At 38.8% G+C, this 25823-nt stretch overlaps 1 protein-coding gene across 1 annotated transcript in view; it reads left to right on the forward strand.

Annotated features, from left to right (window-relative positions):
• DDX10 (DEAD-box helicase 10) overlaps nt 1-25823 on the forward strand; it is a 153456-nt gene that overhangs the window by 103941 nt on the left and 23692 nt on the right. Inside the window, exon 16 of the mRNA XM_059838672.1 lies at nt 9122-9178. Within this exon, the coding sequence (XP_059694655.1) occupies nt 9122-9178 (57 nt within the window). The remainder of the gene's footprint in view (nt 1-9121; nt 9179-25823) is intronic.

The raw sequence follows: 25823 nt of genomic DNA on the forward strand, positions 1-25823 counted from the left end.
TTTCCCTCTACTAACTCAAGCTCAGAAAAATGCCCGTTGGCAATGAAGGGAAAATGAATAGGAGCCTTATTTCTTGCCTCTCTTTCCCACCAGTAAGGTATGCTGTGAATTTTGAATGTTGAGTGTGAGAAGAAGGCTAGACTATTTTTTAAAATATAATTTTATTTGGGCAGTATTAGTAGAAATCAAGCTGAGAGTGTCTTCAGGGGTCTGATACTGCAAGATGCAGTAGTTCTGTACCTCCCTAGAAGACCTTAAACAAATGTATTTATAGAGAGATGACTCAGTTAGACTGCAGGTGACGGGGGATCTTTCAGAAGGTACTGCACTGTACCACAAGTCTGTATTTTAAATTTAATATATACTTTGTATTTTTGAGACTCCTTACACAATCTTCCTGGGATACTGATGTTGCTCTAAGGAATCTGGAGGTATTTTGTGGCCCTTGTGCCACCGAAATGATCTTGATTTGTACCACTTGATGTTTATGGCTATATGTTCTCAAAGTTTTGCTTGTGCTGTTCTTAGTTCAGTAGAAAATACAGAATTATTTTAAAACTGTACTGAAACAGAATACATCTCTTTGGTTTGTCTCCTACGCCCTAAATGCATTTGTTAGTGGCATAGTGGATAATTTTAATTAGGAGGAAACACTGCAATGTTTCACCCTTTGTGTGTTTGCTCTCCCAAATATTATTACTCTATTAACTGTTTCCAAGGCTAAAAGAAAAAAATGCTTTGTACCAGACTTAGTTAAGGAGTATAATAAAATAAATAGCTTTCATTTTCATGAAGAGTGTATTGAATTCTGATTAAAATTCATTTTTGAAAATGGGAGATTGCAGACTGGTAAGGGACCCAGATCCCTTGGGTTTGAACTCAGGTGGTTTCATGTGCAGGTGTTTCTGATGAAGCCTGCTGCTGTTCCAGGCTGCAGAGCGAGCCCCCTGCACGTTTTGCACAGAGGAGCACACACAAGACACACTCTGGACATCCACAGAGACAAGAGAGGCTGCACTCACATAAACATGCCCAGCACAGGCAGCACAAGCTTATTTCTTCTTGTTGACTGATAAGGGCTGAGGTTCACAAGCAGGACTAAGAAGATCTCGCTCCTTTGATTGATAAGCACGCTCACCAACACATTAAATAGTAGAGTGGATCCTAAATATGTCTCATTTCATACCTACATCATAGGGCCCTTGTGTAGTCACTGACCTTGGGTTTTTCCATATTCTGGTCTTCTTGCTCAGTCTCATGGTACCTTTCAAATACTTCATTTTGAGTTTGCTCTTTCTCATGAGGCTGATAAGCATAGGTAAGCTGTTTTCTCTTTTTCTGTGAGAATCTTCCCAAGATTGTGCTTGTGTGGTTCCTTTGGTGTTCATCTGTCAGTGACTTACGAGTTCACATCTTTGGCTACTGTCTGCCTTACTGCTCATTAGGGTTAGTGTATTTCATATTCACTTTAGTACTTTTTCTCCTTCTTGTCTCAGTTGTAACAGGCTATCATTGCAAACTGCACTTTTACATTCAGGGTATCCCTAGGACTTACTCCTTCCTTTGGCAGCCCCATTCCAAATGGAATTCTAGGCTCCGTCTCCCTGCTTTTGCAAGTGATTTCTATTGATGGCAGAGTAGTTATGATTTAAACATGTTTGGTTTATAGTTTTATAAAATAATTCTAAAAGTTGTAGTGTGTTGTAATAAATCATTGAATAACATATGCTCAAGAAAGGGAAGACTCTGCAGGGATTTTTTTTTTTATTTTATAAAATAGATGTTATATAACGCAAGGCATTCAGTATGGTTGAAGATAAATGCTCCCATGAAAAACAGTGTTTTTAGTTTGAAATAAGTCATTAGATTAATTCTAAAAGAAAGTTGCATCATATTTCCAAGGAAGTAATCTGAAAGGGTAAAAAAATTGCAATGCAGGATTATGCTCTTTATTAAATAAAGCACCTGAATAGTCCTGCACTTTGAGGTGGAATTTGTCAGATTACCCTGTGTACAGTTGATTTAATGTGGTGCTGGGTGAGAATGATAAAATTCTCTCACGTAAAGAGTATGCCAGCGTAGGAGCAAAATATAAAGGGAAGGAGGTTACTGCTGAGAGGAGTGCTCAGCTGAACAGCAAAGAAAAGTATAGATGGAGAGATGTGTAAAATAAATCAGGGAGTATTACTTTGTTAGAAAGCCTGTCTCTTCTATAGCTTTTGTGTGCAGGCAGTGCTGTTGTTATGCTCCAGATGCACATCTGTTAAGATAATGGGGATGGACATTGAGAAGTGGGTTGACAAGCATCCTGTTTCAGCCTCAGCAGCAGCGTCCATCTGGTCTCCCTGTGGTGCCAGTGGAGGCAAGGGTTTGCTTGTTTATCTTTCACTTCAGCAGCTGAATGGGCTACACTTAGAGCTTGAAGTGTCCTTGGATGTTTTCTAAGAGTCTTGCAGCAAAATCAGAGTTCTTGACCTCATCTCATTGATGTGAAAAATAAGAAAACGAGATCACAGGTGACAGAATATTCTGAGTTGAAAGGGACCCACAAGGACTATTGAATCCAGCTCTGAAGTAATGGCCCATATGGCAATTGATCCCACAACCTTGATGTTACAAGCACCAGGCTCCAACCAGCTGGTTTGTGTACACACTAGTCAGATGAATGCCAGGAGGACACAGCTGTGGGTGAAGGCTGAAGTAGTTCTGGCATAACCTTAAAGTGGGTCTTTACTGGCCCTACTGCTGTAAGGGAGCTTCCATGCCTGGGTGCTTGTCCTGCTGAAGGATGTACTGGGACAACTGCCCAAAATGCTGACCTCTGTGTGTAAGGTGCTGTGAGGCACCCTTGCAGCTTCTGGCAGGAGCTGCACCCTTTGCTTGCAGAGGATCCCGGTACTGCTGTGTGCCTGCATGAGCAGGCACAGATACGTGCGGGGCTTCTCTGCCTTCTCCCAGAAGCCCTGGGCTTTGTGGTTTGCAGACCCCTAACCCTAGGCAGAGCACTAAAAGCAGCCTTGGGCTAAGGCTGGCTCAAAGGAGAAAGGTGTGGAGGGAGCCATGTTGTGGCAGTTCTGTGTTTCCCTTGGCATGACTTTTGCAGCTGCAGTGTGCTTGGAGCCCTGGGTTTTGTGGTTTTCCTGGTGTTTGACCTGGGTGGTTCCTTATGGGTGGCTGCATTAAGACAGCTCAGGATCCTGTGACCTCTATAGATAATGAATTTTCCGCTGGCATCATCCCTTCAAAGGCTAAGCAGCCAGAAAATGAGATCAAGGGCATCATTGCCCATTTTCCTCTACTTTTCTCTAGAATATATTAGCATGGTTTGCAGTGTAACTTCGATTGATTTCTTTTTAAAATTTAGTTCACAGTTTTAAACATTACTTTTAAACATTAACTAACCTAGTTAGTTAACTAACTTCATTCATCCTGTAATTCTGTTGAAACTGTATTTTGAATTAGTGCTACCTTTATCTTGTGCTGTATGTGTTTGTGTATGTGTAGGTTCAGTTTCACCATTCTCACAGGAAACAATTTCTTTGTAATCTTCAATCTAAACTAATCTAAATCTCTTTCAATTTAAAGCCTTTGCCCCTTGCCCTGCCCAATACATGCCGTTGTAAAAAGTTCCTTTCCAGCTGACTGACTGGAAGGCCACAATTAGGTCTTCCCAGAGCCTTTTCTTCTCCAGGCTGAATACTCTGAGCTCTCTCAGCCTGTCTTCACATGAGAAATGTTCCAGCTCTCAGATCACCTTCATTGACCTCCTCTGTACTCTCTCCAACAGGCCCCTGTCCTCCCTGTGCTGGGACCCCAGAGCTGATGCAGCGCCTGCAGATGGGGTCTGAGCAGAGCAGAGGGGCAGAATCCCCTCCCTGGCCCTGCTGCCCACCACTGGATGCAGCCCAGGACATGTTTGGCTTTCTGGGCTGTGAGAGCACATGGACAGTTCATGTCCAGCCTCTCATCCATGTACATGTTTAAACCAACTCACTGAAAAGCTTTAGAAAAACTTCCCTATCCTTAGAACCTACTCACTATGTTCAGGTCTAAGTGGGGAAAGGAATCATTTTGATCTTTGTCCACTGGTTTCTTGTGTTGGTTTTGTTCCAAGAATGTCCTTTAAGGGTCAGTTTCTGCTAGCTTCTGTTTTCTTCTTTTTAATGAGAATGCCTTTTTTCCACCGCCTCTAAGACTTTTTCCAGTGCTTGTTTAATGTTTAAGATTGTCCATGTGCTGTTTTTCACATGCCTTTGATGCCAGCTCTGTGTTGCCTTAAATTGGTGATTACTAGGTCTTTCAGTTTCCCTGCCTTTAAATAAACATCAGCTTTACAGATGAGGCTTACATCATTATGTTTATATAGCTTGTTGCTTGAAAAGATTATTTAATAGGTTTCTAAAACCAAACATTGAGATTAAAAAAAAAAACTCACAACAAAACAAACACAAAACAATGACAGTGCTTTTGCCTTTTTCCCAGAAGGTATTAAGATTTATTTAATAGTTACCAAAATTGTAGTTATTTCCAGATTTTTAAAAAAAATAGTATTCAAAGAAATACTAATAAGTTTATTTAGCTCAATGTTTGAGTTAGTTATGTTAGTTTGTTTTGGAATGTTTGTTAGGAATGTTTGTTGGAGAAGGGCTTGCATGTAGATGGTTTTCTAGTTTCTGTAAGGAGCAATATTAAGCTACACAGCAGTATAAATGTAGCAGTGAGCCATGAGCATGGAAACAATTCAAGCTTGGTGTGAAATCTTGGAGAAGAAAAATGTGGGAAACACCTTTTTTAAGTCGGTTTTCAGAGCACATTTGTGCTTCAAAATTTTGGTGGAAATCAGCTTTGTCAATGGCAGTGCCACTGTATGAGAGCTGCTCTGAACTTTTGAACAAGTCTGTGTTTTCTGCAGCACAACTGACTGAATGTAGCTGTGTCCCATTAAAACAACAAAAGATAGTTGGATACCAAAACAAGGTTCCACTATTGACCAACACGTATTTGCAAATGACAGCCAGATTTTTCCAGGCAATGGAGTGATTTGTTCCAGAACTTGGTCACCTGTGAAGATCTGTTGTGTGGTAGACCATTACCTCAGCTGTTAAATAGAATGTTTTGGTAGCTCCAAATTATGGCATCAGTATGTAAAGGAATAGTTACTAAAAAATCTAGTGTTAAAATGACAGATCAAAACCTGAGGGAGTTCTTGAGTATTTAAATAAAAAAGACTTCAGAGGACTCAGATGGGCATGAAATTTTTCCAGGAAATAGATTTGCCACAGGCTTTTTTAATGCTATCAGAGCCAAATACGCTGTAATATGCATTAGTCTTGTTGAGTGAAACTTTTATTTGCCTTCAGGTAAGGAAATATAAGAGGTCAGTGAAATTTTAGGGTGGAAAAACAGCAGCTTGTCGCCAGCTAAAAGAATTTATTGAATGTAAATCTGACCTATGCATAAGTTCTTTAAAAGAAAGAAATGAGGCTTTTATTGTACAAATTTTCTACACCTCAAAAAAGCTTAAAGAAAAGTTACTGTATTAAACAAAGCTGTTAATAATAGAAATAACAGAAATAAACACTGTATTTTTTATATTGCAGTAAACCCTCTGTACAATGTAAAATGAACTCCTAAATGTAGAAAGAAGAGAGTCCAAGGAGGAGGGGATTTCCTTTGGGAGGAAAGAACTCTCAAAATTGCTGGACTTAATTTTTTTATAGCTAAAAACTTGGGATTTAAGCTCTCTATTAATGTGTCTTTCACATATTCCTGACCTCATCAGCTAGAGAGAGCTGCCATGCTACTGTTAATTATTTTTTTGTATTAAGTTGAGAATGTGGAATCTAAATGCTAGAATATTTATTTAAGTGTGTTGGAGTTTTAAGAGTTAAATGAGTTTTTGTTTTAAAACCAGACTGTAGAAGGAGGTGGGGATTAAATGTGAAAAGAAGCCAGTGTCCGACTTCTTAGCTTCTTGGTTAAGAACAGTGAGTATTTCTTTCACTTATTAGACACAGCTTTATCCATGGTCTGAGCTCCTTTTAGGCAGAGCTGTTTCTGTTGTCAGTTCTAGTGCAAAAAAGTTAGGTTTGCAACTCTTCTTTAAAGCCAAGTGATTTAGCCATATTAAATGTTGATGACTAAAAATTTTCATCCCTTTGATTACTGAGGTTATAACCATCCTTTTTAAGTAGCTTTGCAAGAGTGAAGGAAAAAAGATAATTTGCAGTAAATTAAAAAAGCTGACCAAGAAGATCTTTGGGCTGTATAACACTACTAATGTTATATGAGGTGTATAGTGAGTTAAATGTGTTTGTCAGAGCAGAACCTTGTTTGTAAATACATCTGTGGAATACACTGAAATGTCTAGATGGCTTTTCACTTCAGTGTTCTGATTAGTAAATTACCATGTCACAAATTAAATGGACAAAAACCTCTGACAATGGCCATAAGTTAAAACAAGAGATTCAGCCTGGATTTATGGGGAATTTTTCTGTGTGAGAGCAGTCAAGCTGTGGCACGGGCTGATCAGCAATGATGTGCAGTCTCCAGCCTTGGGATTTTGGCATGGCTGGATGAAGCCCTGTGCAGCATGACCTTACCTTAGAGCTGACTCTTCTGCGAGCAGGAAGTTGAACCAGAGACCTCCTGATGTTCTTTCCAGTTGGAATGATCCTGTGACCCTGTGAATGCCCAGTGTTGTTCAGAGTGTGTTAGTGTCAAGCAGCAGAAGCAGCCTGATTAGGACATTGGCTTCTGAAGTGCACTCCTAGCTCCAGCTCGGGGCCAACATACATGCACCCTCTGCAAAATCTGCTTTTGTTTTTCACTGACAAGGATCCAAACCCTTTCTGCCACCTGCCTGGGAAAAAAAAAAGCAGGTCTTGACAGCATCTCCTGGTGATTGCTTCTCTGTCTTGTTTTTGTCTTGTGCTCCTTATTTCAGTCTCTGGACTTATTAACTTTAGAATCCTTTTGTGTCTTCACCATCCTTTAGAGACTACAGTTTATAATGCTGCCTGTGTACTCCTCTTCTGTGTCCTTGTGTCAGTCTTCTGCTTTCATAGCTGTCTTCTCAGGGCTCTGTTATAAATCCCTTGAGCAGAAACTTGGCTGCTACATTTGCTCAAGCCTGGAGCTCTAGTTAAAACACTGACATTTCATACACCATAGAATTTTTCTATCCAAAATTTTCTAAACTGTCCAAGTCAAAAGCTGCTTTGTAACATATGATGTATTGCTTTCTACCTATGTTCTCTCTGCTTTTGAGGGGTTAAGTTTGGATATTACAACAGTTTTAGCAGAAAAATGAGAGAACCCCAATGATTACCCCAGAGACTGGAGAATGTGCAGCTAAACCATATGGTCTGGAAGAAATGGAAAACTTAATAATTAGAAAAGGATAAATAAAAGGGATCAGAAACTTATATAAATTTGACTTGGGAGAGAAGGAATCATAACATGGATGATCATGTTATGACCGTATTGTATAGGACTACTTTGTTGGAGGAACTGCATGTAGACCAGACATTACTTGGTCCTGGTGGCTTTTGTTGTCCCATATGATGCACTTGTGGCCATAAATGTCATTTTTTTCTCTCTCTCTCTTTTTTTTTTTCTTTTTTTAATTATAATTTTGTTATATACTTTAACACACCTAAATAATAAGACAGCTATGTTGTATCTGTCTGCAGTAATGTGTTTTTTGGTTTTTTTTTTTTTTAGTTTCACAGCATGCATTAAAGGCTCTGGTGTGTAACCCTGAGTGGATTGAGTTCTTTGAGTCAGACAGCTTTGCACAAAGCATTGGGGAAAGGGATTTTGAAAATAAGCTAACACATAGTGTGGGCATTTGGGAGACTAGAAAATGGAACATACTTGGCAGATGTCTCAAAAGGCCCTGAATTTAGACAGCAACTTTGAAAATCTTGGTGGCTGTTTTCTCTTTTTCCCATGTCTGCAGTCAAACACTGCCTTGCTGAACAACTTTGTGTGATACCTACCAATATGTTTTGGCAGCATCATTGTGGTGAAATGGCACCAGGACTACTGAAGCTATAGTTTTCTCCTTACTCCCATGAGTAACCTGATACATAACTGCAATTCAGCCTTCTCTGTGCTGAAGTGCTGACCCCAGACTGATGTTTATGTCTCCTTTTATGTGAACTTGAGTCTACATGTGCTGATGTCAGGGTGGCCTGTATTGCTCAGAGAAACTGAGTTGAATTTCAGAAACATTTTTATGCTAGCATAAAAGAGTTTCAATACCAATGTCATCAGGATCACTAAGATAAGAAGAGGGAGCCATGTGTTTTTCTAGAGGATGTACTCTCAGTTGAATTTCTGTCTTTTCCTCACATAATAAAGAATTTAAGGGATGTTCAATTACAAGGACCTGACAGTATAAATATAGAGATAATACTTTAGTTGGTGTAATAATAAACAAAACAAGCAGCAATAAATGTCATTTGATTTAAATATCTTGGGCACTTCTGTATGCTGACAGATCTAGCAGGCGGCTTTGGATGAGTTTTATCTGCATTTAGGTCATTTTCTTGTAGCAGAATCTTTTTGGGTAAGAGAGCTTTGTTATGGTCTCTGAATCAATGCAATTACTAAGCAAATGCTTTTGTAAAGTGTTTGTTGGTAATGGACATCTGAAAGGGAGAAGATGTTTTAGCTTTCACTTCCCAGTTACTTAAGAAATTCTGAAGTTAGGGAAATTTTCATTTTAGTTTGTTAAATGGATTTTGTTTCATTTTAAGTCACTGAGAAATAAGAAAAATTTGATCTGTTAGTATCATTTTAACTACCTTATTTTACAGACAAATACTAGCTCTGTTAAATTAGCTGCATTATTCCTTTAAGAGTAATAAGTCTTGATAAAATATGAGCTTCAATCATTCTTGTAGTTTTATGATTTCCTTTAAGAGCAAGAAGAATGAATAGTGTCTCATTCAGATCTTTCATTTATTGTTTTCTATAACATGTAGCGTGTATACCACCAGTCTAGCATGTACATTAAAAATACCTACATGGCTCAACATTAATCTTAAAATATTAAAGAAAAAAAAAACAGTGCAGGAGTTTGCTTTAAAACTGTACCTCTTGTTTATTTCAGGAGAAGAGGCTAAAAGAAAGAGCAGCAAGGAGAGAAGCCAGGAATAAGAATGCACAGGTAAGGGGTTTTGTTGTTTTGATCAAGCTACTAGTTGAGGTTTGAAATGCTTTTTAAATTATTTAATTCCTTTCTTTAATAAACAGTGTTGTGATTAACTGCTCTTTAAAGGCATTTTCTGTTTGCTTGTATTTTCTTACTCCCTTCCTCTGATGTGGTTGTAATAACTTGGTGTAGAAGGATTCTGATAAAGCATGAATATATATGTTTGTGTGTGTATAAATACATAAAATGTGTGGAAGCCTTTTGGAATTTTATCCTCTTCATTATGTATATCAGGTGAGTAGCAATTTCAGCTGAAGTACTGATGCCATTTTTTTCTCTGACTTGGGTCATGTTTATGATCTGTAGGCAGTGAGATTATTTTTTTGTGTGCCAAATCTCGCTCTGACCTTTTTCTGCCAAACTTCTTTTTAAACAGCAAGAATTTGCATTGAAGTTCACTCCTTCCCCTCATTACCCCAGACAAAACCTACGTTATCCTTTTCTTGATGTATATGTTACTAATTTCCTAGAGGCTGTTCTAGTTTTTCATGTTGCTTGGTTTGCAATAAACTGCGCTTTCATTCAGCTGCAGTGATTTCTGGAATATGGACATGGGGATGTGTGACACTGCATCTACTTTTGCTACACGTGAATAGTTACAGTTTCTTCTTGACAGTCGGCAAATACCTTCATCCCTTGAGAAAATCGATAATGTTCTTTGCCTGAGTTTTGCAAGCTGGCTGTGCTCTGGGAGGCTTAAGTGTAGGAAGATGCTCCATTGTGTAACTCTGAAGTGGAAAGTAATTACAGTTTCAGATGAAAAGCCTAGTTACACTCAGTTTTAAGTATGATTCTGCCTCCAAAGATGGCAAGCTATGAGAGCTGTTGGCATCATGACTCCCCAATCAAGCAATAGAAATTTTCTGCCTGTAATTGAATGTATAAAGATGCATACTTTTTAATGCATTTAGCAAGCATTTTAGGAAAATTATGGAATGAATAATTAACAAACATCTTAATAAAGGGAGAAAACATTGATCAAATCAGGCTGTATCACATTCATGAATACTGCTTGTTAATTTTGCCTCTTTTTAGGGAATAAAATGTTATTCAGCAGCTGTGGAAAGAAATCCATTTCTTTCAAAATTATCTGCTTGCTGATGTACATCTCCTATCCTGTTCTTGGCCAAGCAAATGAATCTGTCAATGCTATTGGAAAGTGAATGAAGTTGATCCCTGTTGAGGAATGATTTGTGTGTGGGGGATGTGTGTCCGTGGGCATGGCATGGGTTAAATGTGGAGCCTTAGCCCCAGGCTCCCAAAATTTTATGCACTCTTGCCTCTCTTCTGTGCAGCACTTGCATTTGGAAAGCTGATTTACTAGTGGTAGTCTGGTGTGAGATTGGCACATGCTCTCCTTGAGGGTACCAGCTGTGTAAACCTGCTATTGCTTTGACTTCTTTTTATTCTGGAAGCACTTAGCTCAGTCTCTGCAATAAGGTGCAAGCCTCAGGAGCTGACATGTCTCCTTGATGAAAACTGTTGGGATTTTTCTGTTGTTTAGAGGCTATTCTTGCCAGAACTCTGTGCAGCCAAGTCCTGTCATTTTCAGTGTGGCTCATTTCAGCGAAAATGCTTCCACTGGGAAAGGCTGCCAGCTTGGACCTGGGCTGTTCACGCCTGGAAGTGGAAGGGAGCAGCAGACAGTAGATAAAGGTGCCAGTTTCTGTCTGCTGGGTGTCTGAGGAATTAATTAAGAACACTGCCTGCTTCTCAGGATCTTAGACATGAGGCCATAGTAGTTAAAGTTCTTCATAGTTTGTGTGGGATATGACTCAAGCAGTTTGTACAAGATACCCAGGGGAATAAGGGAGGAAACGGTAAAGCACAGAAACTATTGGAATGTAAACCAGTTTAGAAAATACATGCTCCCTAAATCAAGAGTTGAGAAAATGTTAACATTTTCATTAGTGCTTTTATAATATGGCTTGTGACCCACTTACTCTGCTACTCCTTTGGTAATTAGTAATGTTTTCTTGAAAGGGAAAGCAATAAGGAGAGCCAAAAAAAGTAGAAAAGGTATTTTTAGCCATGTTAATGCAGCTTAGCAGCTGGAGAAAAGGACTAGGTCAACAATTATGAGTAACCAGTCACTTCAGAGCAGCTGTGGTCATAATTTGTTTTCCACATCTATCTGCTTTGTCCTCTTGTTTGTTGTATTAACTGTCTCCCTCAGGTTACAAACTCTTTGGGTTACAAAGTATTATTTTGCTGTCTTTCACTAACACACAGCCTGCCAGGTCTGACATGACCAAAACAGAAATTTACTTGCCCATTCTTAGTATTAAATAATAATTCTTTGTGAATTTAGGGGAAAAAAAAGGAAGAAAAATTACGGGAGAGAAGGATGTCCTCTCTTTTCCTCTGGTGCTGCAGGAGCAATTACAGGGAAGATTTTGCTCAGCCTTTGTCATGCTGGGGCAGGCCAGGCTTGCTGTAACTGGAATTGACTAACCAGATTTTGGCATGCTCTGCTGAGTGTGCCTGAGCAGGAGATTAGATGAGTAGGTAGCTGCAGTGTTATTGACTCCACCTTGGATAAATCTCCATGCAATAAATAAACTAAGTAGGAAGTGAAGTCTCTTAAAGGATGCTTTGGAGAAAATATTTCTAGGTATTTATGACCATTAATTTAATTTTCATGCAAAAGGCTGTGAAAACAGATAAAAGAAGTCTTCTCATATATTCTTATTGAATAAAAACTGGAAATTTAATGTGTTAGGTTTTTTTTTTAATCTTAAGATGTTTGATTGTCTCTCATTTTATGAGAATTTGATGTGATATGTACAAATGAAATGTTTTAAGATGAAAAGAAGCACATACTTTGTCCTCACTCAGTACTGATGAAATTATAGTCCTCAAACCCTCCAACAAATTTCAATAATGTTTACTTGAAGAGAGTCTGGAGAAAATTTGGCAAGAGGTAGTCTTTTGATGAAGAAGTAAAGCACTGAGCAGCTGCAGCAGGCAGTGACAGCTGCCCCAGGACAGGAGCTATGTGAAGCCAGCCTCTGGCCCAAGCAGGACATCCCTGTGCTCATGACTTTCCACTTTTTCTTCTAGAATATACACATACTGATTTCTTAATCTGTTTAAAGTACTTTCAGGTTTCAACCAGTATATAAAGGTCCCTGCCCTCCTTTAGTGATTTGAGTCTTATGCTACCCTGATGCCTTAGAGCACTACTGATGTGTTGACAATTATGAAGTGAGGAAGATTTTGATTTCTTTAAAAAAAAAAAAAAAAAAAAAAGATTTTGTAGGAAAGGCATTTTCTGGGAGCAGCTTAACAGGTCTGTGCTTCAGGGGTGGAGAGCAGAGCAGGAGTCAGGAGAAGGTGCTGTTCCCTGCTCAGCACTGATGTGCTAGGCGATGCTCAGCTATCAGCTCCCAGCATCATGCAGGAAGTGATACCTGGTCCCTAAAAGAAGGCATTGATTGTTGTCTGCTAGAAATAATTTGGATGTCATCTGTAAGTAGTGTCAGGAGGTAAAACTTGCCCAGTCATGACAGTTCGGTGCATTGATTCAGGTTTTGGCAGTCCTGTGGCAGTTGCACCATGCTGGTGTCCAAAGCAAAACAAAAACCTGAAGAAGCTCTGACTAACAGAGCAAAAGCTGTTTATCCAAGGTCCATAAGAAAAATGTAGCCTGCAGAAAACTTAGAGAAATCCAGCTTGAACACATTTTCCTTACTGAGATGTTTTTTCCTATTTTCACTGGACAAAATTGAGGATAGGGATTCTTACCCAGCTGGAAAACTGACTTGTGGAAGAAATCCAAGAGCTCAGTTGTCAAGGGTGCTTTATGTGGGGAATGAATGGTTGCTGAATAATTATAGAACATTAAAAGATCAACAACAGCAGGATAATAAATATGCTTTAACTTCTCTCCTCCCTTTCTCTCCTGTTCTCTCCCTAATATATTTTGCTGTTCCCACAGGAACTAGTGCTTGCATATGAGACTTTACAAAATCTATGCTATATATGTAATTTAAGATTTTTCAGAGTCACAATCTTTCTGCTGTGAGCACATCTACAAAATACACGTGGGTGAGCAAGGGGCATATACGCAAAAGATACGGCAGATTCAGGCATTGATACCTGCCTATATCACATCTCTGCATGCTATAGTGCTGCACCCCTGAAGCACAGACCTGTTTAGCTGCTCCCTGAATGCTCAATATAGCATTCTCTTTTCTGTGCCTTGTTCCATAGTCTGTTGAGATTTTAACTAGAAAAATGCTTAAATCCACCATTTTGTTTTAATCTCCAGCATTCCCCCCCCATCCCCACCCCCACCATGGAATTTGAGATACACTTGCCAAATATAGCTCTAGAAATCTTTGCGCCGTGTGGGAAAATTTAAACAGGAAGGGGGAAGTCAAATCCCTTGAGTAGGTGTGGCTGATAATCCACTCAAAGAAATACATACTTCAGAACATTGTGAAAAGTCTTCATCCATTGTGGATAATTCCTGTAGTTACTGGGTTTATAGCACTTCTGCTTCTGCCTTAAATTTCCCTTTTCTTGAGATCTAGCCTATAGCTTGTGCTTAGGCTGGAGACACTGGATTCAGTGTGAATGTGAACAGTAATTTCAGTGTTGAAAAGAGGTTTACAGGAGTGAAGGGGGAATTTGGTCTGTCTCTCCTTTGAATCCAGGTTCCCAAATCCCCTTGATCACTGGGGCCACTGAGTATTCTTGTGAAAGTCTCATGGGATAACTGGTGGTTAATAGTGATGATGCATTGTTCTGGTCACTTCTCATGACCCTCTCATGGATGGTGTTGAGGAGGTGTTGCTTTAGCTCCCTGTGATTTCTGGAGCCGGAGCAGGGTTTCAGGGCCAGATCATTCTGATGGTCTGGAGGTGTTGAGGTTGTGGAGTTTGTTGTTCTTAAGTAGGAGAGAGTTGTGTTGTGCTGGTGTAGCCTCAAGACAGGCTGTGTCTTGTCACTGCTGTTTGACAATCACTGTGAAGGACTTGACATTATTCTTCATCAATAATTATTTTTGATTCTATAAACCACAAAGAACAGCAAAAAATTAGGTCATATTCATCTACAAAAACTTGCAGTATGTTTAATGTGAGGAGCTTACAACTGAAATTACTGTGTCAATTTAATCCCTTTTGATAAGTCAGACTTCTTTCTTAAAACAATCTCATTAACCTTAGTTTAGAAGTAGTTCTGGTCTGTTAACTCTTGTGTTCTGGATGCATATCCCAAAGCTGTAAGTAACGTTATTTATTCAGTTCAAGGTTTGAGTGTTTTGAATTTCCTTGAGAAGCTCTGTGAATAAACAGAGTAATTTGGGATATCAACATCTTAACATACTAATTTAGGAATTTTATTTCAAAGTCAAGTCATGGTAATGGAAAATGAATTCCTGATTCTGAACTACTTGTGTGCTGAAACATTTTTTAAATTCAAGGTATTCTACAATATTTTAAGTTAATATTTGAAAATAGGTATTATGTCCCTGTATGGAAATGTTTCCTGTATTTTGCTTTTTGAAAATAACATTGATTCCAGTTATTATAACCATTGAATTGCTTTAAATCAAGCTGTAATAAGTCCTGTCTTTTCTGCAATTAATAATTTATATGATTAAACCAATATTTCGGTGTTCTGACCCTGAACAAGTTACAAGTAAGAATTCTGATGGATTGATTTGCCAATTACCCATGGTTCTGTAAACCTTTTCATTGCATCCAACAGCACACTGAGGATTTCAAACATATTTATCAGATTGACCATTTAAACTAATTGACCATGGCTATAGCAATTGAATTTTGCAAGTGTAATGTTCACAACTGTTGTTTTTAATCATATGTGGTAAGTGATGAGAGTTTGCTGCTCTACATGCCAAAAGCTGATGTTTTACCAGTCTCTGAGGTGATTTTTTCTTAGACCTGGCACAGAAGCATAGTAGTGGGACTGTGGACCTTGCAAATACTCTCTTATTCCCTGAAGGTCTGCTGGGGTGAGGTTGATGCACAGTAGATCAACACAAGTGCATCTTCATTACCATGTCTGATATAACTATACCCTATTTCTTGTTTTGTGTTCACTTGCACATTTATGGTGAAGAGAGGAAACTTCTTTTTTCTTCAGACTTTTGAGGTTTTTTTCTAATATTGGTGGCTTGCAGTTCTAGGGGAGCTTTTGATGAAATATGTAATACGGATTTTTAAGAGCATAGTAACAGACTTTCTGCATGTTAGGGAGCACAGAGGTTATTGTCTTACTTGATTTTAAATGATTCTTGAAAATTTCTAGGGCAATTCTGCTTAAATTTCTCCAGTGGACTCCAGGAATATTACACTGTTTAATTCATTGTTCTTCAGGGAAACCTTTTGTTTTTAGAATGTCTGTGTAAATTTGATTGGACCAAAGGTTTTGGAGACAACTGCTGAGCTTCAGAGCTTTCAGTGTGTTAAAGACAACACAATTTTATTTATTTCAGAATCAACAATAAATTGGCATTTTAAGGGGGAAAAGAAACACTTACGTTTTCTTATTGCAACTTTAGGCTATAAAAATTGCAAACTGAGTAAGTATGCATTTCAATCTTCCTCATGACTTACAAATAAATGATTACAAACCCACGTATCATATAGTTACAAGTAACTCTTGGTAGTTGTAGAATTGAGGAATGCTTTGGCACCATTCCACCAAAGCTCTTGGATGGGGCTCAGCAAAGAAGTGAATGTTTACTTGAGTTGCTGCTTCACATCCATCCCTCTTCAGAGCAAAGGCGGTATATATTAACTCTGCTTCATTTTTACTCTTTATCTGTCTCTGTAGTTATTAGGAGCAGGGTTCCACCATCAGGTGTTTGCCTGCATATGGCAGTGTGGTGGAACACAGGGAAAGCAATTCAAGGGCTCTGCTAGTCCTGCACAGCGGCATAATTTCTTACTGGCTTCCAAAATTTCTTGTTCAGTTTCTTCACTGATTTAACACCCTGCTCAATAGTCTCTGTCTGAGCAGCACATGGAAGATTGTTTTGGCCCTCCCTGACTCTGGCCATGGAGTAAGAGGCAATAGACAGTTCTGGAGCAGCAGATCCACCAGTATGAAAAGAAGAAGAAGAAAAAAAAGCTGTTCTCAAATGTTATAAACCTTTCTTTGAGCATTTTCTTCTTCGTAAATAGACCACTATATGAAATTAATTGTAATGATACTTCATTTGTTTATCTGCTCTATGTTACTCCTTAATAGTGTTTAGTAACCAGTATTTGAAATTTCTTTCCCTCTAAAGCACAAAATCTAAAGCTCTTACTCCAAGCTCATTTGCTGTGTTCCATACATGTGTGGAGCAGCAAATTGTTGTATATTAGTGTGGAGTTCTTCTTGCCTTTGGCTCACCACAGTCCTTTGATGCCATAATCAACACAGTACAGAAGAATTGCCTGGGAGTGAACTTCAGGAGATCTTCACCCTCTTTTCCACCTTTGCTCATAATCCTGAAGTGGGAAAATCCAGCCAAGGCAGACATAATGACCTTAGGCTTACAGCAGCCTTCACACAAAGCTTTTATTTGGGAAGTAGGTATTTTCTCTGGATTGAGAGATCTTTTCCTGTTCCATTGTGAAAAGCCAGATGTATTCACATTTCTCAATTCTATCTGTAAAAAATATTGTGCAAGTGATTGCATTTTACAAGTAAGCTGTATCATATTGTTCAAACTTGTTTATTTTGCACCTTGGTTTGTTCTGGTAGTACTCTGAGCTGCTTTGCAGCTTTCTTTATGTGTTTGAAACTTTCTTAGACTTCAGATGCAGGAGTTCTACTTTGCTCCATATCTCAGATGTGAATTTCAGAATGAGTTAAGTGGCTGATGAGCAGGGGTAATCTTTCAGATGTGTTTTGATCACATCTTCATGCAGCACACAGTGGTATTTAGTTTTAAATTAAGCAGTTCTGTTTTCTCAGCATCCCCCCCTGTTTATATTCTTGGAATGTGTTACTTGCAGTATTGTACATAGTCTGCCATAGCACTTGTAATTGCTACTAGTGATGAAAATTGATTTGGGCAATCAGAAAACCATTATCTGCATTCTGACTGATAATGCTGCAGTTACCAACATCTTAAAATTTTTCTGATGGTTGTTTTTTCAGAATGCTCTGGGGTCATGCAGTCACCAGGATTCCAGTTGCTTTATGCTGAATCTTAAGTGAGCATTAAAAGAGAAAGAAAAAGTTCTTGGTTGTTCTCTCAAATATATTTTTTTCCAGAGTTTTTAAAGATGTAGTGTTTTGTCAGTCCTCCCATGCCAAATATCTTAGATCAGGAGTAGTGCAGTATCCCTTGTTTTACCCCAGTGTGCAGAGATTTTAATAAGTTTTCTGTTCTTTCACACTGTCAGCTGCATTGATAAACCAAGCAGTTTGTTAATAAGAAATGCCAAGCTAGTGTCAAACACGTGGATATTTAGTACCTCATGGGAACTCTGGTAAGCCCATACTTCCCCCAAATGAAGCTCATTTTGTAGATTAAGTCTGTTAGGATCTGGGTCTTTCTGTGTTGATTCCCTCAATGTTCCTTTTCTTTAAGGCCTAATGTTTCCATTTTGTATTGTTTTGTTTTGTTTTTCCCTCTGGTCTTTCATGAAATTTGTTGTGGACTTACAGGTTTCTTATCTCTTGCTGTTTCCTTACCCTGTTTTCTGTTTCTTTTGAAGGAGCTAACTTCAAGCTGCTATTGCTTCTGTTTGGTTACTTTCTGCTGTGGGGAAACCAAGAGCAGTAGCAAAGGGGAATAACAGGAAGAAAGATAATAGCATCATCTAGTAGCAAAGCCTTAGGAAATGTTCCAGGTATTTTTAGAGAAAAGTTTTGAGGGGCTTTTTTTGTTAGTTTTGTTTTCTTCATACTTTAAGGTCTCATATTTTTCTGACATTGCTTCAAATGAATATATAGTGGTAATATTTAGCTGGGCTGTTGCTAGGATTCACATTTTAAAAGATGCCTTGTCCAAATGAAGGTGCAAATGAGACCATATGCCAAAGTCAAGAGTACAGATGTTATTTAACAGTAAATGTGAGGTACAGGGAGGAGTGGGGGATGAAGAGAAAGAGAGAGAAAAGTAGAAATAAAGTCACCACCATATGGGTCCTGCAGCGTCCTGCTGGCCCTTTTTCTTCTGGTCTTCTCTGTGGTGGGGGTCCTGGAGTGCTCTTATGGAGGCACTACTCTTACAGTGTCCAGGTCCCAGGTTTGCACAGAGTGTCAATGTGTTCCTGCAGCTGGAGCTGCATGTATGTAGGGAATTGTTTCCTTTCTCACAGTTTGCCATGGTGAGAATTTTGGTAGATTGACAACTGATCCTTCCTCATACTTCAAGGAAAATACTTACAAATAAGTAGAATTTTCTTATAAGCAGCTTTGCAAAGCAAACTGTTATGACTGATAATAAGGTAAGTTGAGCATATGTCAGTAAGGCAGTCAGCAGCATGTAATAGGATTAGACCTGGTTTATACAAGTATATTACTCTCCTCTCTTCATTCTTTTTGGACAATCTGCCAAGGCTTTGAAATTTTCAGCAAGAAAAATTCTGGGTGGGCAGGGGAAGGTGATTAATTACAGTCACAGTAAGTGTACATTGACATGATGTACGTGAGTGACTATTTAAGGTGAAAGCTCATAAAGATCATTAAGTTTCATAATAAATGGCAATCCCAGTCCATTTTCTTTGCTAATTCATATGCTGTTAAAAATGCCAAAAGTTATTAGCATTTTTAATTTCCCATCACCTAATATTCTAGCAGACTACGTATCTACAAAAGTAGTGCTAAGGTCATTATAACTATTCAAGGTATTTACTAACTTAAGAAATGCATAGAATTTATGAAATTCATCCTTAGTACATGTACAGGTACCTGTACAGCCTAACTCTATGAATAAAACCGAAGCTTACTGTTTAGGAATTGATTTAAGTCATAGCCAACCACATCAGAGTAGGATAATGAGAAAATTAAAACATCTTTAAACACCTTCTCCCCGCCCCTCCCAACTTCCTGGGCTTAACTTCAGTCCTGAGTTCTCTACCCCCAGCAGGATGAGTGAGCTGTTAATGTGGCTGTGGTCAGTTCATCACACATTGACTCTGCTGCTCCTTCCTCCTTAGCAGAACAACTCCTCACCCTCTTCCCCAGCTCCAGCATGGGTTTCCTTTCAGGGGAGACAGTCCTCCATGGACTTGTCGAGCATGAATCCTTCCCCAAGCTGCAGTTCCTCACAAAGTGCTCCAATGTGGGTCCCTTCCATGGGATGTAGTCCCTCAGGAGCAGGATGCTGCAGTGTGGATCGTCCATGGAGCCACAAGTCCTGCCAGCAAACCTGCTCCAGTGTGGGCTCCTCTCTTCATGGGGCCATAGGTCCTGTTGTTGTTTACTAGAGAAGCCATCCAACTGAGTCACGAGGTGCAGAGGACCCCCTTCCTTTCTGAAATCCTTTGCAGGGAGAAGCCTGGGTGAGGCTGAATCTGCTTTTAGCCCCAGACTGTCAGCGCTTTAAGTTACTCTGTCTTACAGGATTAAAGATGGCAAATCAGATACATTTATGTAAAATGAATTATTTATTATGACAAATGATTAGATAAAAAATTTTAATCAGAATTATTTACTACACAGTTTAAAAGCTAAAAATAGTAGTATTTAGTATAGTATAGTACTCTATGTCAAAAAATTATATTAAAAGTAGCAAAAAGAAGCAGTCATTAAATAGAGATTGATGTAACTTGCCATACCAACAGCTGTGGCAGATCTCTTTTACTTAGCCACAAGGAGTATCTGTGGCTAAGTGAAAGAGATCTTCCCACAAAGAAGAAGGGAGCTTCATACACACACTCCAAGAAGGAATATGTTAAAAGAACCCAACATGTGGAAGTTGACTGGACTGTTCAAATGTAAAGTGATTGACTGCCAGTCATAAGTCTTCAGGTCACCTTAGGGACTTACCTGCCAAGTCTTTGGCTCGCTGTCAAAGTTTGAGTTCAGGGTTGGTGAGACAGACTGGTTTTAGCATAATTCAATACCAAAGCCAGCACATGATGCCTCTCTCAGCCCACCACTGATAGCTTGCAAAACAGGGCATTGTTTGAGTTGTTTGACCACATTCCATGAGCCCTGCTACATCTGCCTGGAGCCTACTGCAGTGTGGACTTCCCGCAGTGTTTACAGCCTCCTTCAGGCATCCATCTACTGTGACCTGGTGTTCTCCACAGGCTACAGGTGGGTCTCTGTTCCCCCATGGAGCTCAATGGGCTGCAGGTGGACTCACCATGGTTGGCACTATGGAATAGAGGAAAATCTCTGCTCCAGTGTCAGGGCACTTCCTCCCCATCCTTCTGTGCTTATTGTCTGCAGGGCTGTTTTTCTCACATTTTCTCACTCCTCTTCAACTGCAGCTGTGCAGTTTTTCTTCCTTCCTTTAACTTTATCCCAGAGGCACTGCCATGATTGCTGATGGGCTTGATTTTGTCCAGTAGTGGATCTTTCTTGGAGCTGGCTGGCATGGGCTCTGTTGAACAGGGGGGGAGCTTCTCTCAGAAGCCACCATTGTAGCTCCCCCCCACTACCAAAACCTTATCATGCAAACCCAAGACAGGGACCCAGCTGACAAATGTAAAGCAAAGAAAGAGCTAAAATTAGAAGAGGTAAAAATAGAGGATGGGAATCTGATTGATCTTACAAGCAACACATTTATGCTTAATTCTGTCAGGTTTGCTGTATTTTTTAGGTCAGACTGTGGCTCAAAGTTCACAGAAAAGTAAAAGGTGTCATGCTGAAAAACATTGATTTAAAATTTGTTTTGAAGTCTATAAAAAATTGGCATGTCTTAAAATTGGTTGATATGGCTAGGCCATTCGGATTTATCCCGTGACCAGATCAGAAGGACCAGATCACTGTTTCAGCCTCAAGACAGGAAGACAAATTACTTATTAACTTTGAAGGTAGTTTACTTAGAAGTTTATCAGAAATATTTATCTATATGATGCAGTTGGTGAAAGGACTTTTGATGTCATAGTATTGCATCACAAAAAGGAATTTTCTAGTGGGTGTAACTAGGAATTCCATCCAGTTCCCTCTGTTGCCATCGAATGCAGAGTTTGTCTGTACCATGGCAGAAAGACAGGTCCTGTATTTGTTTTCCCTTTTTCAGAGTTGCTATGTGGACACAGGTGAGGAGTAAGCTTGGAGCTGTACTTTGCTGGATGCTGGCTTCACTGTATGCATGTTTATTCATTAAAAGCTAGACAGTCATTGCTCTTCTGAGACTGGGCTGCTCTGACTGCCATGGGTTGAAAGCACTTTCTGGGTAGTCAGTGAGGGATCATTGCGAGTTCCTGCTGTAGTTCACCTTGAACTGTTTTTTAATGTCTCTTTTCTCATAATAATGCCAATGATACTGAAAAAATTCAGAAAACACCTAAATGTAGACAGAGAGCAAGAGATTAGTGCACATATCTGATTCACCAACTAAAATATGAATTCTGTTAATTTGCTCTGCTTAAAATGAGTTGATGTACTTAATTCATTACTACAGATTGATGAGATTAGTTTTTCAGGTGCTGAAGAAAATAACCTGTATTGTTTGTTCTGAAAGGCATTTGAAAGACAATTCCCTGTGTAATTCGTTAGGCATTGCATTTCAAATCCAGTCTTCAGTTGAAATTGTTTTCAGATTTTTACAGATTCTGTAATTTTACAAATTGCTAACTGCATTTGAGTGTCAGACACTGAGTGAATTAAAGTCCTAGAAGGCTTCTTGGTAGGAACATAAAGAGCATTGAAAAGAATAATGCAGCCTGCATATATAGAAGTGCTTGGGGATGTTTTTTGTCACTAAGAGCATTCACAGTAGCATCAAAATATTCTAGACTTCTGGAAAGATAGCTCTTTGTAAAACTGCCTAAAAGATGTATAAATATATCACTGCACCTGTTAAAAATGGTTAAAATAATATTAGATAGATAAATTACTGTATAATCAAAGGCTCTGATCTGTCTCAATAAGCAGGTATTGACTTATTGTAAGGATCATTTTGTGGCCATCCGAGACCTATATTATTCTAGAGGCTTTCCATCTTAAAATCTATGAATATAAGGATGGATTTCTGTGTTAAAGGATTCTCGTTCTGCTTCCAAATTTTAGCTTTTTATGTTCGCAAGAGGAATCAGAAAAATCTTATTCAGTTCTGATTCCTGATAGCCAGAACAAAGATAATGGCTGACTCAGTAACTCATTGCTCACTTATATGGATTATTATCTAGTGAAGCCTTTTCCAGACTGTGAATGGTATGCCAGTTTTGGAGCAGGTCTGTAAGTCCCTCTGGAGAAATGAGGTAGATCAAAGTGACTTTACAGGTGCACAGGGAGTGCCCCTGTCTAGGGTAGAAGATAAGCAGCTTTGGTCTGGATGGATCTGCTGAAGCATTTCTAATTGGCAAGTAGAAACTAGGAGAGTGATTCACTTAATCCTTGTTGATGTTCCCTTTTAGTAACTTCCAGAGAAAGGCAAAGTACAGTGTAAGCTTTCTAGCCAGCTTGAGTTGTTGTATAGTGAGTTTTAGTTCCTTCTCTAATCTGGTACAGTGACTCCTACTGATCATTCTGTTGTTTCCTGTCTCATTTTAAGCCTGAAGTTAAAATACTAATAATAGTACTGATAAATATCAATTCTCATAAACATTGTACTTTCGCTGTGTGTGAGAAATGCTGCCATAGTCTTCTGGTTTCATGCATTCTGGATGTCTTCTGGCTACAGCCTGAGCAGCAGGGTCCCAGGAGGAAGAGCAAGCTATTTCTTCAGTAGGTAGTGGCAGTTAGGCTTTCCCTGGTTGCTGAAGTCATGGAATGAAAGAGTGGTTTGGGTTGGAAGGGACTTTAAAGATTGTCTGGTTCTAACTCTACTGCCATGGGCAGAGGCACCTTCCACTGGACCAGGTTGCTCAGAGCCCCTTCCACCTTTGCCTTAAACACTCCCACCCACGGGGAATCCGCAACTTCTCTAGAAACATCTTCTAGCAAGTCTGGAAGTATTCCAAAAAGAAGAGTATTTTTTAATTATGTGTGCTGTTAGACAAAGATGATTTAGCCATAGTGAAAAATCCATGTTGTACATAAATTGTTCATCAGTTCTGTAATTTTTCTTAGTGTATATCATGTAGACCTCAAAGCAAACTGCAGCTGTTTTCAATAGTCTCTCTGGAATATGCACATGAGAATAGTTTCAAACGCACAGCAAGAAATTGCAATTTTCAAGTTTGGCTTTTTTGTTTGCTTGTTTATTCTGCTTTGTGGTGATTTTGAGTAGGACTTCTCCTTTGTCCCTCTGCATACTGATGTCTGAAATTACCTTTGGCAGTAAGATGCTTAGTGTGTTTGAAGTTGTCTTAATATAGTACTGTCTTCAGAAAAAGACTTTTAGCTCAAGCATTTTTCAGATACTTGAGTCACGAGCTCAGTACTAGAATGAAATAGTGTCATAAACAGTATTAAAAAGAATTATCTACTTGCCCTGATATTTTTGCCCTGATGTGTTTCACTATAAAAGAAAGCCACACAGCATCTTCCCAGAACCTTTAGCTCTCTTCCTGGCTCTTAATTGGTAGCTTGAAACATCAGGTAGATCTATAGCTGCTAGAGCTATTCATCTGTTACCCTCACCATTCAATGGAAATATTTTCAGTCTGTTTTTGCTTTTAGGCTGCTGTAAAATGCTGAAAATGCAGCACACAAGTGTCTTTGTCCATCAACCACTATAGATGTGACTTTTCTGTAATTAAAACTCATGCACTTAAAGTATGGTAGTTGTAAGCATAGATAACAAGTTGCCTGTTGGAAAATTGTGTCAAAGGCTGGTGATAAACTACTTCTGTATTGCAATACCAACAACCATCTAACTTAGTGAAGGAGCAGGAAATGTCCTCTGTAATTCTAGTCATATTTTCCATGCTGCCCTTAGAAAAGCTTTTTTACTGTAAGGAACTTCTAAACCAAATGAGTCTTCCATAAGTTTAACTGAAGGTATTTCTAGAACACTCATTGCTGTTGAATGCAAGTGTTATTTAAAATAATGTTATGTAAGTCTTCATGAACTGAATTTTCAAATTGCCATTTAGCTTTGAATTCTGAAAAGCTTTTCCTTGCACGCTACCTTGACAAGTTAATAAATTGTTGTCCAGTATGTTAGACTCTTTAAATTTTGCTGACCTTGTGACTAGTACTAAGTGCCTTGTGATCTTTCAGCATGTTTTTCCTTACAGCAGTCTCTAATCCGGATTTACTTCTGTTCACATGTGCAGGCAAGAGCAGTGGGAAGTATTGAGTGAATTCCTTAGACTTTTTTTGTTTTGACTTGGGACTGGAGAAGAGATTTGAGCAGGTTTTCCCACTTGTCATGCTAGTTGCCTGCTTGCTTGACAGTCCTTCCTCTCTCTTATCTGAAGGGCTTTTAAAAAGAGAAACAATAGAAATATGGAGTTAAAAAGAAATGGCAGTGTATACATGATGTGAAGATGGTACATACTTTTTTCCAGTAACTGTAGGTAAGTCAGGTTTCCACTGCTCTCTGTATCTCTTGCTGGCAACACCACCTTCCTGTTGAGAGCTATTTCCAAAGGTGTTTTCCAGGCCAGATTGTTACACAGAGGGCATCAGAATTTCAACAGCTTTGTCACTTATTTGGCAATCAACCATACAAACTGTCAGATGTGTGCAGATTACAATTAAAAGTGTAGATATGGATTATGGTGGCTTCTTAAAAACAAGAAGTGTTTGTGTAAATGTATTAATCCTTTCCAGTTAGAATACTGTATAGCCATCTTAGCTTTTCATTAATTGGCTGCCAGTGTTTTTATGGCACTATTCCCTGAATTATGGCAGTAAAGTTTGCTTATCACAGTGTCAGTCCAGCAAAATAGAAAAAACATGGTACTCAAGGTCAGTGATAGATTTTACTCTCATTTGGAGAGTCAAATTGCAAAGGTATAGAAAATGCTGCTGCAATGCTTGAAAAAATCTCAAGGCTCTGTACCCAGAGCCTCTTCTGTAGTACATAAGAAGGAGAGGACAGAGCTGTAACTTATATTTTACTGTTTTGCCTGAAATGTTCTGAACTCTTCCATTGGATGAGGATTCTTTGGAACTCTTGAGGGAAGTCATACCACTTAAAATTTTGGTGCACTCTTCTTGTTTGTGAAGCATCCTCATGAGTCATCCTTTCTGGGAATGGTTTTTAAATGGCAGTGGGATAGATTACATAGGAGTATTCTTTATAGTCATCAGGCAGTATCTAGAAGTTTGAGGAACAACTGGAATTTTAAAAAAATTTTTGCCATTGTGTATCTATTTTGTAAGTTTATTCATCTGTCCTGTCTTGTAGCTTTGAAAGCTATTTAAAATGAAAAGTTCTGTCCTAATGCACTATTGGAGGTAAGGCCTTGACTTTATAAATCTTTTTAACTGTGTTTTTGAAAGGAGAGCTTGAATGTAGTTTTACTTTTTTGAAATATCTGATTATAAACTTTAATTTTACCAAAAGAAGTAGAAAGTATTAATTTGGACAGTAACAGGCTGGGTTTTTTCCCAA

Source organism: Haemorhous mexicanus, chromosome 2 (genome assembly GCF_027477595.1).
Source record: "Haemorhous mexicanus isolate bHaeMex1 chromosome 2, bHaeMex1.pri, whole genome shotgun sequence".
Taxonomy (NCBI): Eukaryota; Metazoa; Chordata; class Aves; order Passeriformes; family Fringillidae; genus Haemorhous; species Haemorhous mexicanus.